The 16,177-nt window shown below is 46.9% G+C and overlaps 1 protein-coding gene across 20 annotated transcripts in view; it reads left to right on the forward strand.

The window, feature by feature from the left end:
• CELF1 (CUGBP Elav-like family member 1) overlaps positions 1-15,083 on the forward strand; it is a 91,136-nt gene extending 76,053 nt beyond the window's left edge. For 8 of the 20 annotated variants that reach the window (XM_058663054.1, XM_058663034.1, XM_058663039.1 and 5 more), the window contains 7 exons: positions 1,938-2,013; positions 3,255-3,383; positions 4,047-4,160; positions 5,217-5,402; positions 8,295-8,438; positions 8,806-8,972; positions 12,169-15,083. In XM_058663054.1, coding sequence (XP_058519037.1) covers positions 1,938-2,013; positions 3,255-3,383; positions 4,047-4,160; positions 5,217-5,402; positions 8,295-8,438; positions 8,806-8,933 — 777 coding nt within the window. In that variant the 3' untranslated portion in view covers positions 8,934-8,972; positions 12,169-15,083. Of the gene's footprint in view, positions 1-1,937; positions 2,014-3,254; positions 3,384-4,046; positions 4,161-5,216; positions 5,403-8,294; positions 8,439-8,805; positions 8,973-9,059; positions 11,263-12,168 lie in introns of those variants that run through there. The other 12 variants (XM_058663041.1, XM_058663043.1, XM_058663050.1 and 9 more) reach the window with 4 other exon arrangements.
• Positions 15,084-16,177: the final 1,094 nt, after the last annotated feature.

Raw genomic sequence — 16,177 nt, forward strand, 5'->3', positions numbered from 1 at the left:
AGGGAATATATTTCTTTCAGCACACTGAAAGCTAAGAGATGCACCTATTATTATTAAATGAGTATTATAGGTATATATTTAAGTCCAGTGTGTCTTAAATTGCTTTCGCGTAATTTGACTTGTTGAATTCTAAGTCATGTGGTCAAAAAGAAGGTCTGTGTCTATTTGGACACCTAGATTTAATAGGTCTGCAGTATGTGTTCTAGGGGGTTACTATTGCTTTAGCCTCTTAAAAGATTTGCAGCTACCACAAGAAACTTAAAACCTGGAAGAATAGAAGATCATCTCTGGGGTTAAAAGTGGTGAGACCACTAGATCCACATAGGCGTAATAGCTGATATCAGCAGTCACCCCTCATTTGTTACAGTCTTGTTTATGTGGAAACAGGAGAATCAGTGGTTTGTGTTCCAGGCTACTGAATTTTGGTTAATTTAATACCCCTGGTTTCTGTATTTCTGAATTCTGGTATAACCTAACCAGCATTTCTCTGAAGTTTAAAAAAAAAATGTAAGAGGGTGTTGTACTTCAACAAATTAGATTGTCTCTTAGTTGTAGAATATTGCTTACAAGTTCAAAAAATTCGGATTGTGATCTTCTGCTAAAATAATAATGCTTTAAAAATGGCCATATGCATTTGTTTTTCTCACAGAGAATTAAAGCCTCTTTGTGGGAAGACTTCCGCCTTTGTTGTCATTGCTGCTCAGAAAATAACCTGAAGGTCCATAGTGAGAGAGAGTTACAATCTGTGTTGGCATTAAGAGCTGTTCTCATGTAAAGAACATATGAAGGTGCCAAGAGTGGTAGGCACCGTCCATTGGCACTGAACGCATTGCCCAAGAATGATGAGGGCATGCACTGTATAAGAAACAGCGGTTACCATGAATTGTGAAGATCTTTCTGGATTATGTGGACTTGTACCTACTGAGTTCAGCTGGGCGGCTAGAATGATAGTTTTTAATCTTTGTGAGGTTGTGTACCCTTTTGAGAAGTAGCTTAAAATTTTATGTATGTACATTTTTTCTTCTTCCTGTTCTGGAGTTTGTGGACCTGCTGAAGCCCATCCAGGCACTGTGGCCTAGGGGAGTTGTTGATGAGAAGGACCAAGTCAGATGTTCATGAGACTGGGAAACAGGTTGAACAAAGGCTCCAGGATAAAAGTACTGATTTTGTTGTTGTCGTTGAAAACTATAATTAGATTTGAGTGGGATGAAGATTTTTAGTAGATTGGTTAAAGAAAGGCTGTGGTTTACCAGGATGCAGAGTAAGGGCACCAAGATCTTTACGCTTGCACATACTGTTCTATTTATTATGGGACAACCATTGGAGTCGAGGGTGCACTGAGCCTGCTGGGACCTGAGCAGTCATTGTGTTGTCTATAACAGTGAAGACCAGTTTGGAGAGGAAGAAACTGATGGGGCTGGGTAGATGATGTAGAACTTGGGAGTGAAAGGTAGATTCAGGAGATACTATGGAGTAGTCAGGTGTGATATTTGTAACAGTCATGTGAACAAGAAATTGAGCATGAACATGGAAGAAATCTGCATTGTAAGATTTGTGGACCTAACAAAGGAGAATTTGGGAGAGAGGAACTAGAAACAGCGACAGTCATTTCAACAAAGACCCTCATCAGACGACTTCGTAGCTGCTTGGGTTGAGCTTATTTCTCTGCTGTGCTTACGTTGTCTGCTGTGCTGCATAGACTTTGAGCTTTGCTCAGTATTCGGTGAACTCACTGTCTCCTGGGCCAGGTCTCTAGCTATGTTGCATAGTTCTGTGCTGTCATATGCCTCATGTTTTTGTTGTGTTCGCTTGGGATCTTGTCTTCAACTTCTCTCTGGGGGCCTCTGCACTCTCGCTTTGCTGTACTGTAGAGTTATCCCAGATGCAGAACCAGCCCTCACTCTCACTCTTGTTCTGTTTTTTGGTGTAATGTCTAGCTTTATTTGCAGCTCCTTCAGCAGACTGCCTCCTCCGGGAATCTCAACACCCTGAGCAGCCTCCACCCGATGGGCGGTAAGTGTCCCACCGCTGTGGAGCAGCAGCAGCCCGCGGCCAGGCAGAGACCCAGCCAGCAGCGGCCTGGGAGTTCTTGCATGACTGCAGTATAAACCCAGCCTGGGATGGACCTCCCAGGACCCAGCCTGCCTTGTCTCCACGAGGTGTTTTCTGTTACTCATTTATTTCATTAATGCCATGTTGGTCTGGGGTTGTCTGATCCCCCGCTGTACCCCGTAAAACATTGCCACTGGGTGAGAGTGTGAAGATGGCTCTTAGCATCTTGTCTGAGACCATTTTGATAGGGAGAAAAAATACAAGAACACTTTATTTCCAGTGCTGTGAGGTCAAAGGTAACTTCCTTGCACATGGCTTACCCTGAAGCTGTGTTTCTTAACACAGGTTATTTCTTGGGTGAACTTGTCATTTGTTGTTGCTGTTAATGTGTGCAGAAAACTTAAATGGCAGGTAACTGAATTTACAGCAAAATGAGCTTCCATAGAAAAACGTGAATCATCAGAAAAGTCAGTGGGGTTGGAAGTAGGGCAGTTCCAGTGTGACTCTGCCTTATCTGCAGTAGCTAAGGGCTAGGCAAGTGCATTTGAGAAAGTAATCATCTTCAGGTAACTGTTTTGCAAGTTGAAGTATTGTGATTGTGGTGCATGTTGTCCAAGGGAATTACAATTTGCTGTGTTTCAGAACATTGCTAGATTGTAGTCTATTGTGTTCTCACTCTGTAGTCTTCCCGCTCCCCACCTCATTTGCTTTTCCCAGCTAGTAAGTTATATGCAACATCCATAACACACTTCAGGTTTCTCCTGTTGACTGTGCTGTCTGGCTCATAAAGCAGTGTTCCCTGGACTTCTGCAGCTCTGCATAGAGTGTGTTACTTCCTGTTCTTGCTGCTGTGCCTCCGCGCCTGTTACTCGCTCACTCTCCACCACTGAAAGAGCAGCCTCTCTGTTAAGTGGGTCTTGGATGCAATCCCTTCCTGTGCCACAGGCATTGGCATTGTTCTTTCAGGCTCCTTTTCTAACACTCTTGGGTAATCATGCTCTTGGGTTACCTTTCTTGTTTCTGAGGAAGCAACCTTAAGTTTCTTAGTGCTGTTTGAATCTTTCTTGAGGCCTTGTGATGGTGCTTATAAGGCTTACCTGGAATGGTTCCTCTCAGTCTCATACCAGCCCCCTCCAGTGTGTGCTGGAGTTGACAGGAGGCTCCTTGATGTGCTGACTGATGCCTTGCTTTGGATGTTACAGGGTTAAATGCAATGCAGTTACAGAATTTGGCTGCCCTGGCTGCTGCCGCGAGTGCCGCTCAGAACACACCCAGTGGTACCAGTGCTCTTACCACATCCAGCAGTCCCCTCAGTGTACTCACCAGTTCAGGTAAGGTGTAATCAGGGCCAGTATGCCTTGAGTCAATCCTCTTTGTTTAAAGGCAGAATCCAAAGACAGGGAAATGTTATAATCTGGAAAGTAGCTAGCAGTGTTATCAGATGGGTCCAATTATGGATAGCAGACTTCCACATGTCATCTTCTGACTGAAGAGAAATCTTGTCATTTTCAGTTTGCCATTGCTGGCATTATCACTCATCCTACGAGGACAGTTATCAGCATTGGCAACTAAAAAGTCTTTGCAAATACCTGGGTAGTATCATTCTTAGATCTAGGTTCTTGTTGTTAGGGGGAAGAGTATCATTGTGACACAGAGGTTAAGATGCCATTTGAGATGTCTGTGTCTTATTTTTAGAGTGCTTAGTTCAAGTCCTGGCTCAACCTCTTATAAATCTTCCAGCTATTTTGAATACTGGGAGACAGGAGATGATGGTTCAAGAACTTGAATGCTTGCCAGTCATGTGGGAGTTCCAGATTTCAGTTCATGGCTTCAGTCTGGCCCTATTCCAGCTATTATAGACATTTTGGGGAGTTAGCCAGCAGATGGAAGATTTGTCTTTCTCTGTTTCTGTTTTTTTCAAGTACAAATGGAAACATAAAATTTGGGTGTGGGGGAGCACCTGTAGTTGAGTTTAACTCCTGGATTTCTAATAGCAGGGTCTTCACCTAGCTCCAGCAGCAGCAACTCTGTAAACCCTATTGCCTCACTTGGAGCCCTACAGACATTAGCAGGAGCGACAGCTGGCCTCAATGTTGGTTCTTTGGCAGGTAAGGCACATTTCCTAGCTGTTATCAGGCCATTCCTCCTGAAGGTAGCATGTGTTAAAGAATTTTTATGTTATTAGAATGGCCCAGCAAAATTAGGAATTATGAATGTGGGATTGCAAGTCAATCCAGAGTTAATACTCACCTCTCCCTTAACTAGTTGTAACTTTGGACTGCCGTTCCAAGGTCAACTTCTCATCTGTGATGTTTGAGCATTAGAATACTTGGAATAACACAATAGAGTAATTGTAAAGAAGTCAAATGAGGGGACCAGTGCTTTGGCACGGTTGATTAAGCCACTGCCTTGTGGCTTAATCTGTTGTCTTACTTGAGTGCCAGTTTGAGGTGCTCTGCTTCCAGTCCAGCTCCCTGCTTGTTGTGCACCTAGAAAAGCAGCAGGGGATGGCCCAATTGCTTGGGTCTTTCATACCTACATAGGACACTCAGATGGAGCTCCAGGTTCCTGACTTTAGCCCCACCCAACCCCAGTCATTGCAGGCATTTGGAGAGTGAAAGAGCAAATGGAGGGTCTCTCTCTCCCTCTTTTTTCCCCATCATTGTAGTTCTGCCTATCAAATAAATAAATAAGCCAATAAACAAATCTGTTAAATGAGAATGTAAAATGCTGGCACATAAAATGTGCTGTTCAAAGTTACTGGCTGTTTTGATGGTAAGGTCTACCCATGTTTTGTCATTATTTACATGCACTTCTTTAGTTCCCAATCCTTGGGACTTTCTTACCACATTCTAGCTTGTTATACAAAAATGACAAATTAGCCAAGAAGCTAGAACCACTGATGTGTAAATGTATCACTTCTTCCCCCGATTGGGGTGAGCCATATTTGAATGTGGCATTTGTTTGTATCCCTGCTAGCAATCTCAGCTGGTGGATGTCCAGAAGCCTGAGCACTTAGCAGCGTTTTCCTCCTCAAGGCAAAGCTACTTGGGAGAAGAAAGGAAGAACTTTGTAGTCTGCTCTTATAGATGTCCCTGAGTATACCTGTCTTTGGCATTAGTTGAATTTCCCAATATGGTAACTCTTCTCTTTTCCCACTCAAGGGATGGCTGCTTTAAATGGTGGTTTGGGCAGCAGTGGCCTTTCCAACGGCACTGGGAGCACCATGGAGGCCCTCACCCAGGCCTACTCGGGCATTCAGCAGTACGCTGCTGCCGCGCTTCCCACTCTGTACAACCAGAACCTGTTGACACAGCAGAGTATTGGTGCAGCTGGAAGCCAGAAGGAAGGTGAGTGGGAGGGGAGATGGGGGTGGCAATGGGCCCTATAGCAGTACCCAGAGGCACAGCCAAGGCCAGGAAGGAGACCAACCCTGCCTTCATTGATGTCCAAAGAAACCAAGGAGCTTTGCACAGTGTGATCTTGTGAGGTGATTGTTGGGTATGACTCACAGCAGAACTTCTGTATGTCCTCCTGGAACAAGAATCAAGTCGTGCCATTATTCTTTCTGACACTGTTTAATAGGAATCAGTTTTTGTGGGAACCATCTCTTGAAATTGAGAATGTCAGTGCACCTTCTGTTTAGATATCCCTTTTAGCTATATCACATTCTGATGGGTGCTTGCCATAATTGGAAATAAGCCAAGGCTTGGTAGGGCAGAAGGAATTCATGGCTACTTGGACAGTGCAGATACCTGCATCTCACATCAGATTACCTAGGTTTGAGACCTTCGTTCTGTTCCTGACTCCAGCTTCCTCCTAATACAGATTTGGGGATACAGCAGGGAGTCCCACCACCCACGAAGGAGACAGACCTAGATGGAGTTCTCCACTCCAGGCTCAGGGCATTTGGGGAGGGAGTCAGTGGATGGGAAGCCGTCTCTCTGTCTCTCTCTCCTTCCCTTCCCCTACTTCCTCTCCCTTTATTTTCCTCTGTCCCTCTCTTGCTTACTGTCTTTCTCTCTCTCGGACTTCCAAATAAAATTTTTCTTTAGATTAGAAATGGATGCATGCAGTAGGAAGGATGTCCTTTCACATACATGGTTTTGAATTTAGGAGAAGCTTTAAAAGCTTTCTAGCTAGAGACCTGAGGATGGTTTATCCAAGTCCTGTGTTATCTGTGCTCACACTTGATGAGGTTCCATATGCAGGACCTGGCACGTTTGAGCTCTCACAAGGCAGAGATGATTATCCTCGCTTGTTGAGGCAGCGGGAAGTGCCCCGGTCTAGTCCCCCTCATTTGCACTGCATCAGATACTTGTAGGCCTTGGGGGATCAGTAGAAACAACAGAAACAAGTGGTAATAAGCAAAAAGCCATGGCATGTTGCAGACAGTGCTTCAGAAAATGAAAGACAGCAAGGCAGGGTGTTCAGGGAGTCACGAAGGCACCTGCATTCTCACATGCTGCTTACAGGACGCCTGGAGATCGTGCCTACACAGAGTCCTGAGACAGACATAAGGCCTGCACTGATCCAGGGAAACTGGAGGTTGGGGCAGAAGCGGAGCAGCTGGAGACTGGGGGCAGGCAATAGTACCCCGCAAGGAGTGTCATTGCAACAAAACTCCTTTGTTAGAAAAATCATTAGCTAGTGTTAACGGTGCAGTAGGTTGAGTCACTGCTTGCAACCCTGACACCCTGTATCACAGGGTTGGTTCAGTTCCTGGCTGTTCCACTTTGGATCCCAGCTTCCTGCTAATGCTGTTGAAAAGACAGTGGAAGATGGCTGGCTTCTGGATTTGGTTGGCCTGGCCTAGCTGTTGAAATGATGGATGAAAGATCTCTCTCTGTTGCTCTGCCTTCCAAATAAATAATGAATCCTTTAAAAAAGTAAAATAAAACTGTTGAGTGCTCAGTGGTTAGATGAGAGTATTCTGTTTTTGAACTTAGTTAACCATAGACTGATTTTTAAAAATTAATTATTAGAGTGTGTCTGACACTGGTTAAATTACCACCGGGATTTCTGTATCCCATATTAGAGAGTCTAATTCTGGCTTAGCTACTGCTCTGAATTCCAGCTTCCTGCTAATGTAGCGGCAAGACAGCAGGTAGTGGCTAAAGTACTTGGGCCCCTCCCACCCATCTGGGGGACCTGGACGGAGAACTCAGCCCCTGGCCTTAGCCTGGCCCAGCCCTCACTTCTACAGGCATCTGAAGAGTGAGCTTTTTTTTTTTTTTTTTTTTTTTAATCTTAGGAGGTTTATTCCAACGGGGCAGGAACAGGGTAGAGGTGGTGAAAATCAGGAAAGAAGGGGAGGGAGAAAGAGGCCGGAGGAAGCGGGGAGAGCAAAGAAGAGCAAGAGAGAGGGGGAGAAGAGAGAGAGCTGCACCTGGGGGGTGCCTTTTTGTCTGCCAGGTGTAGGGGGCGGGGATTGGGAGGGATTGAGGGCAGGCCCCATTGAAGAGTGAGCTTATGGATGGAAGACCTCTGCTCTTTGTCTCTCTCTCCTTCCCCTCCCCTCTCCCTTTCAAGTAAAATGAAAGTCGTTTTTAAAAATTTTAAGTATTTCTTTTTACTGAAGTACAGTCTACACATAATTGGAGCCATACATATGGGTGTGCCGTTCTAAGCCTTGACAGACAGCTCTGTAACAAACACCGCAGACACAAGCTTTTCTGTTCCCATAAGTGTCCTGCTCTTGCTTCTGTCTCCTATCTGCTTACCCTGTAGTTTCTAGGTACCACTTTAAAATCTGTTTTGTTGGGGCTCGGCAGTGTGGTCTAGTGGCTAAGGTCCTCGCCTTGATCCCATATGGCCACTGGTTCTAATCCCAGCAGCTCCACTTTCTCTCTATCTCTCCTCCTCTCAGTATATCTGACTTTGTAATAAAAATAAAATAAATCTTTAAAAAAAAAATCTGTTTTGTTGATAACCTGTGTATCTGTAGTGTCTGTTTTACTGCTGCACACACAGATCTACCTGGTTTGTCACCCCCAGCCCACCCTTCTCCTGCAGGGTAGAATTGTAACTTCCCTTATTAAGACACAACATGGCCAAACCTGCGGGACACAGTCTATTCCAATGATTGCGCTCCGCTGTCTGCTTTGTGTGGACACTCTGTTTAGTTCCCCGGACGCACCTCTGTTTGTGGACAGCTTTAACAATGACGGTGAAAGAGCAGTAGTGCATGGTGGTAAGTGGGCCTGACACTGATGCTTTCCTCATGGATGGGTCTTTGGCAGGTCCCGAGGGAGCCAACCTGTTCATCTACCACCTGCCCCAGGAGTTTGGGGACCAGGACCTCCTGCAGATGTTCATGCCATTTGGGAATGTTGTGTCGGCCAAGGTTTTTATAGACAAGCAGACAAATCTGAGCAAGTGTTTTGGTAGGTTGGTTTCTCTTCTGTGGCAGGGTGGGATTAAATATCTGATCACTGAGAAAAAGAGATTTGACTGATTACTGAAATAACTGAATGTCTCTTGGCCTCTGAGCCTCAATTTGCTCGTTTCTGTGGTGGGGGATGATTTCTGACCCCAGCACTGCTCCAGAGGGAAGAGGAACTTGTAGAATGGCTTTTCAAAACAGACAGAAACACACACACATTAAGAATTCCTGATACAATTTCCAGAGTTCCTGTCCTGCTGGGAAACATTGGAATTTGAGACTAAACACCTAACTGGCCCCTGGGGTAAGGGAAGCCAAACACCCTCTCGCCACCTTCTGTCTTGACCTTGGCCTCTGCTTGTACACAGGTTTTGTAAGTTATGACAATCCTGTTTCTGCTCAAGCTGCCATCCAATCCATGAACGGCTTTCAGATTGGCATGAAGCGACTTAAAGTGCAGCTCAAACGTTCGAAGAATGACAGCAAGCCCTACTGAGCGTGCTCCTCTCTGAGACTGAAGTGAGAGGGTCTTCTGGTAAGTGGGGAGGAGCACCCTTACTGATCGGAAGCCCCGAGGCTGTGTGTTGACAGCCCCGGACCCTGATCCCTGCCACTCTCGCAGGCACAGCTGGCCCTGAAGACTCGGCTGCTGCCTTCTGTGGGAGTTCGCTTCGTACAGAGGACAAGTTTGTGCTTTGGTTTCCAGTGTTTTACTTTGGAGTTTAGGTGCCATATCCTGAGGTGTTTTTTTTTTTTGTTTGTTTTGTTTTGTTTTTTTTTTCCCCCTTTTTTCTCCCCCCAACCCCTCTTTATTTAAAGTTTGCTGTGTTTGTAACTATTGTGTGTTGAAAAGGACCAACACCAAACCACCCAGGGGGAGGGGAGAATGGGGAAACATTCTTAAAAAATTAGGATTTGCCCCAGACCACCCCATGAGAAGAGAGGACTGAGTTGAACCAAAAAAAAAAGGAAACTAAACTAACTGCCCAGATCTCCCCAAGTGCGAGACTGGGTGGGGTAAGAACTGACATCCAAGCGCTGAGGGGCCGGAGGACAGTGGAGATGGCGTGGCCCCTGACACAAAGCCGCTGGGCGCAGACATGCCTCTGCAGCTAGCTGCCTTCTGTGGAGACAGGAATTTTTTGCCACCAGTATATCAGATTCTTGGCTTGGATTTCTGCTCCTCTTTCCTGACAGGGGGTTAATAATTCTCTGGAAATAAAGCAACTGTTAAATTAGACTGACATATTCAAAGAAGCAGGAAGACATAAGCCATTACCAGCTTCCCTAGCCAGCATTGGATTGGCCCTCCCTGGCTGGTGGCTGTTTGAGAGAAGCAGCCAAAGAGGTCATTTTTAGTTTATTGCAACACCAAATGCGACCATGGCCCATGCCCAACAGGTTCTTGTATAGAAAGCCTCTGTGGGAGACATTGGCTGGCATCCCTGCTTTCAGGGCACCACCACAGTGGTGTCTGGCTGAAGGGGGAACCTGTTCTGGGCAGAGGGACCAAAAGCCATTTAGTTGGAGGAATGGAAATTGGCTTCTTAGTACACCTAAATCAGAAGATGGCTTCAAGCCAGGATGCTGCATTTGCCAGTGGTCAGAACTTGGCATTTAAGAGAAGTCTGAAGCCCACGCTTGCCTCCTGGGCCAAGGCGTCCCAGCTGTGGATTCCCACAGGCCCTCTGCTAACCACTGCAGCCCCATCTGTGCGCGCGGGGACAGAGGAGACCAGGACTTTTACATGCTCAGTGGGGCTTTAGTGTTCATTTACCTCAGTATTACTGTGTTTGTTTTTGTCTTCATGCTTACAGTTAGCTAGCTCCCTGCTGCCTTCCACCGGTCTCACTCCAGCTCTTGCTGGACCCACACCTAGCCTCTGGGCTCTGCCTTTGCTACAAAACATGCCATGGCAGGTGGAGAGCCAGGAAGGACGTGCCCTTGGTGGTGTGCACCCGGCCCAGGTGGCCCCAGGCGGGTAGGGTTAGCAGCACAGTCTGGCTGTGTTCCCAGGTCCCTGGAATCTTGAACCTCACAAGTGTCAGTCCTGACCCCTTACAGCAGAGGCAGGAGGAAAGGGGTTGTTTTGCTAGTGAGTCTCACGGGGTGCTCTCCTTGTCCTGCTGCTCCTGTGGGTAGCAGACAGGGAATGACCGTCTTGCTGTTGCACAGGTAGTTGGTGGTGTTGGATTATCCCATCGAAGCAGGGACAGCTTGATACCTTCTCATAGTGATAACTTGAGTCCGTTGTCCTCGTAAGAAACGTGAAGCATACACTTGTTAAGCTGAACCACGTAAACTTGAATTCTGCGCACTGGGAGAAATGTGTCCTGTGTTTCAAAGGATAAAACTGTTCTAAAGGCTTCCAGGGTCATGATGGGATTTTTTAAATAAATGCAAAAAAAAAAAAAAAAAACCAAAAAAAAAAAAAAGAAAGAAAAAACAAAAAAAGAAAAAAAAATGCTAGGTTGGGGAGGCGCTGTTCTGAAATCCCAACCGGCTGGAACTAAGAATGTCGTTTCTATTTTTATAGAAGTTTTATACAGCTCCGGGGTGGAGAATATTTATTACCTAAATTATATCTCTGGAAAAGGCCAGGATTTTGTAGAATCCAGAATGTGATTGTTGTACACACAGGGTGCTGTGTATGATTGAAACTACTGACTTTCTGTGGCCCATTTGCAGCCCAGCTAACCTGCCCAAGGGGAAGGCATTAATGCTGTGAATTGGCAGAGGAGAGAGCTGTGCTCCACAGGGTACCTGCCGGTGCTGTGCTAGAAACCTTTTCTGTCTTCCTCCTCAGCCAGAACTCTCCTCCCATTCCACTCTCCTCCCTGCCACTCCTCCCCTATTTCGCCATTATTTGTCCACAGTTTTTGTCCTGGGCCTCAGGATCTCACCCCTTTCCTGGTGGCCTGCGAGGCAACGGTGCCACCCACCTGCCTTTTACACGGGGCCCGGGGGTGGGCACCATCCCTGCCCAGGACTTCTCAAAAGCACTCAGCCAAGGCTCTGCCGTGTCCCCTCCTCCCAGCCCAGGGAGCCAGCACAGTAGCAGCACTGCCCTGAGCACAGTTCTCTCTGCAGGCCAAAGATGGTTTTCTGAAGAAGCTGCTCCCCTACCAGTCTCACAGTGTGAAAGGGCTCAGCTCGAGAGTGGAAACTCGCAGTCCAGTCTTAGGCAGTCCTTGTCTGTCTGTGGAGGTTTCACTTACAATGTTGTTTTCTGCTCTAGTTGTGTTTCATACTTGGGTTACATCATGAAATTGATTTGCCTTGAATGCAGCCAGACTACTGTCTCCTGGGTCCCACATGAGTGGCCAGGGCCTGCATGGAAGCTAAGAGCTTGGATTTCTGGGAACCAAAAGGGCCATCCCCATAGGGTTCAGCAGAAATCCTGGCCCTCTCCTCGATCTGTCCTGCCTGGGTCTTGAGGCCTGATCCGCCAAGACCCTCTTCTGAGGGTTTGGCACTTCACAGGAAATCCAAGCCTTAGGTTCCCTCCTGTCTCTGACAAGTGGATGTTCTCTTGGTGTCCTCCATGTCCTTTTGACTCTCCCTGTGTCCATCGTTAGCATGTGCAGAAATTCCCTGTTGTTGCCCAGCCCCGCCCGCCTCCTCATTCCAGGGCTGCACAGTCAGTGGCCTGCGTCCTCTCTCTCTGTTTGGATGTATTGCTCTGTGTAACTCAGTGGGTCTCCCTCTTTCTGGTTTGTTTTTTTTTCTAGATTCCTGCCGTTTGTTCATCGTTGTGCCTAAAGCATGTCGATGTGGCGTCAAGTACATCGTCCAAATCCCTGTCTCTTCAGCTTCTCTGATGCTTGAACTCTCACCTTTGACCTTGTGTTGACCTTTGATGCTGATGTGTATTTTTATTATGTTTGTTTCTTTTCTTTGTTTTTTCTTTTTTCTTTCCTTTTTTTTTCCCTTTTGTGCTGCCAAATTGGTTTTGCTAGAACGACTGCTGAAGGGGAAATATTTAAACTTGCATTTGAATATAAAAAATCTATTTTTCTAGAACTTCATAAGATAACCACTTGATTTTGTGATTCCAATTCTTTGTAATTGTCTTCAGAGCAGCCCTACTAGCACATACCGTGTGATGTTTGTATCTGTGAACACACAGCCAGTCCGTTTCTAGGCTTTGTTTCTCTGTGTGCTTAGTTTTAAAAAGACAACTTTGAAGTAAACAATGAAATAATAAAAGATGTCACTGAAACCTTGGAGGCTCCTGAACACATTTTGCTGACGTAGTTTGTGGGGCTTGAGGAGACTGCCTGTGTCGTGCTGATTTTGGCTTTTCCAAGTTCTCACCTGCAGAGAACATCAATCCCCTCTCCTTTTTGGCCGCAGCCTGCAGTTTGGGCCCCAGCCAGCCCTTTTTCTTTCGTGCTGTTTTTTTTTCCCCCTCGTTCTTTGCTTTCGTGGTTGTTCCCCAGAGTGACCCTGTGGGAGCCATGTACCCCTTTTCCCTTCCCCTTGCCCTACTGGGCTCACCTCCGTGCTTCTTCCTTCAGTCTCCACAGCAAAATGTGATGCTTTGATTTTTTTGTTTTGTTTTGTTTTGATACTGTTTTTGTGGCTTTGTTTTGGATTTTTTTTCCCTTTCTTACTAAAGTATGCCCAGAAAAAAAGAGTTGTGCATGTTTCCTGCTGTTTCTTCACACCTCCGTATATATCCCCCTCACCTCTCTGTTTTCTATAGTATGTGCAAGAACTGAACGATTTAAAAGGGTTTCAAAGAAGCTATTTTAAATTGCTGTGGGGTTGATGATTGTTTTCAAGATTGTACTGTTTTACTTGGAAGTGGCAGCTCCTCCTCCATTGCCCATAAGGCGTCTGCCTGTGCACTTGGACTGTCACCTCCCTGCGTGGCCTCCAGCTCTCAGCGGGGCATCCACCAGGCTGGCTGCTCTGTGAAAGGGGGAGGGGGGCTGGAAAGGCACAAGATGCAAGATAGAACCCAGAAGGTGGCTGCGGGTGGGCATGAGGCTTAGCGCATCAGGAGTAATGGCCTAACCACCTCTTCGGAGGTCATCTGTGCACTAAGCGCTTTTCCTAGGTGACAAGCACAATACTACAGTCTTCACACTGTTTACAGCCCTGGGCACCGACATCCCACACTGGCTCTTCACCACCGCTCTGCTCTTGCTTAGCTAGCGGGGTAGGAGAGGGGGGGAGATTTCTTATTTAAATTGGGTGGAGAGCCAAATAGCTACTGTCCCTGGGTGCCAGGCAAGCCAGTTCTTTGGTTCCTCATGGGGAACCTACCCTCTTCTCTTGTGGCACCATCCAGCCTCAGGGTTGGGGAGATTTGAGTTAGAATGTGAATGGAGGAGAGACCAGAGAAGAAAGAGCCCAAGATACATCTGGGTGGGGTGAATGGGGTGGATCTGCAGGGGAAGGAGCTTACATTAGATGCCACCTGCCCCCAAGCTGCTAGCCAGTGAGCTAGCTGGAAGGAAGGATTGTCCCGGGAAGGGTGGAGCCAGGGAGAGGGGGTGGGGAAGGTAGAGGCACTGTTGAGTGGCATCCATGCTGGGGTGGATGGAGCAAAGGGTCCCATGTGAAGGTCCGCTCTGAGGACCCGCCCCGGTTGCCCAGTATTCTGGAGCAGCAGGAGGGAAGGGCAACCTCACTGAGGCCCTTGTGGGGTAAGATACTTCCTTCCCTGGAGGGGTGATTGGATGGAGAGAGCCCAGCCCCCCAGCCCCCAGCCTGAAAGACTGTTGTGTGCTCTACAGTCTCACTGCACAGGGCCGCCTCTGTCGGCAGGGGGCGCCGAGCCCCTGCCTGTGTTGGGAGAAACCGGGTTTGCCAGTGTATGAGGAGCTGGGGAAAACCTGTGGATAAAACCAAATGCCAAACGTTGGCCGTTGTTTCCTTTTCCTTTTCTCACTCTGATTGTTTTCATTGTTCTGTGGTGGTTTTCATGGATTTGAGACCCTGGAGCGGCAGCTGCCTTTCTGATTTCCAGCTGCTTTTTGTGAATAATTTAAAAAGAAAAAAAAAAGAAACTTTACATTTTGGAGACAAACCTGTGTGAGTTTTTTATTGGTACAAACGTTGTATTTAACACTAGGGGTTTTGTACAGTTTTTTGCCTTTTCTACTAGAAAACAATGTAAAGTGATTTCACAATGTGAAGAGAAAAAAAAATTGCCACTATGACCAAACGCACAGTCTGTTCTGCAGCCACACCGGGATTCAATCAACTCAGAGTCGTGATTCAGCCGTAGAAATGCTTTTCCTTTACCTTGTTTGAGCTTTTCCTTTCTTTCTTTGTTTTGATTTGCAAAAGAAAATGTCTTTTTGTGTGAGCTTGTGTTGTACTCTGTAGAAAATTATGGATTTTACTTTAATGGTTTTTTAAAAAAAGGCAAGAAGAGCCCCTGTCGCTTTTCTTACCTAATCACAGAGTTTGTGTAGTGGATTTAAAAGAAAAAAAAACTTGTTACAAGTTTGGAGCAAAGGAGTATGTGTTTAAAAGGACTCGCCTTCCTTTTTTGTGTGTTTTTCCTTTTGTTCCAATGGGGAACCTAAATCTGTTTTAATTGCACAGACACACAGACAAAAAGTCATTTTGTATCTGCCAAGTGTGGTACCTTCCTTTGTTTATTTGCTATTAAACTGTTTGAGAAGAACGGATGTTGTCTGTGGAGTTCTTGCTTGTGGGCCTGGACAGTGGGTGGGCTCGGAGGTGTTCCTGAGGAAATCCAGCCACCCATCCCCCCACCTCCTTAGGTTCAGTGGATGTTCTGGCTGGCACTCAGCAGAACCCACTCAGGGCTTCTACAGAACAATTTCCCTCCAGAGAGCTGTTTGCCTGCTAAGCCCCCGTTTGTCTGTAAAGGTGCCTTAGAGCTTCTGTGGGAAGTCACACTCTAGCAGCCATGAGCTACTGATCACTGTCAGATCCAGGACCTATCCCTGCGGCCTCTTCAGACCCCTGGGAACGTCAGGTTTGGTTAACCACAGGAGGCTGTAACTGCATCTGCCTGCCTGTCCACAACTGCTGCCATGTCCATCCTAGAGACCTGCAGCTCCTAACCCAGCCTCAACCTTTCCCTCAGCATCCCTCAGTGTGGGGGTGTCTGGGGTAGCATCACATTGGGCATTAGTTTGTGATGTATACTGGGTAAGAACTCTGAAGACAAACGTGGTCTCCCTACCACCGAGCACCTCCTAACCCCCTGGGACATTAAGTGGCAGCAGTAAGCACTGCGACACAGCTGTGGGATGCTGGCGTCCGCTGTGCAGTGCCTGCCTCGAAACCTGGCTGCTCCACACGACTGGGCCAGGTTGCTGCTAATGCCAGCCTGGGAGGCGGCAAGGAATGCCCCAGCTGCCTAGATTCCCGACGTTCCTGTGGGAGATTCGGAGAGAGTTCCAGGCACTTGGCTTCCTTCTGACCCAGCCCTGACTGTTTCAGGCATTTGGGGAGTGAACCATTGTTTCTGAAAACCTTACTCTGCTGATCAGCCCCTCAAATAAATAATAAATTTATATGTGTGGAGAGGGGGAGTCTGTCTTTTAGAGGGTTCTGCATTTCAGACCTTTTGGTTCACTACCCTGTTTGTAGTGATAGTCTGTATTTCCAGTCAGAACTGTGCATAGCCCTAGCTCAGGGTCAGTGGCTACTGCTGCCAGGTGCGGGCAGGAGCACGTGATGTGTCTTGTACCGTCCAGTATTTCATTTCCCCCCTGAGGTGGTAGCTTCTGTTCCAAGCCCTGTTTT

This window comes from Ochotona princeps, chromosome 4 (assembly GCF_030435755.1).
Source record: "Ochotona princeps isolate mOchPri1 chromosome 4, mOchPri1.hap1, whole genome shotgun sequence".
NCBI classification, from domain to species: domain Eukaryota; kingdom Metazoa; phylum Chordata; class Mammalia; order Lagomorpha; family Ochotonidae; genus Ochotona; species Ochotona princeps.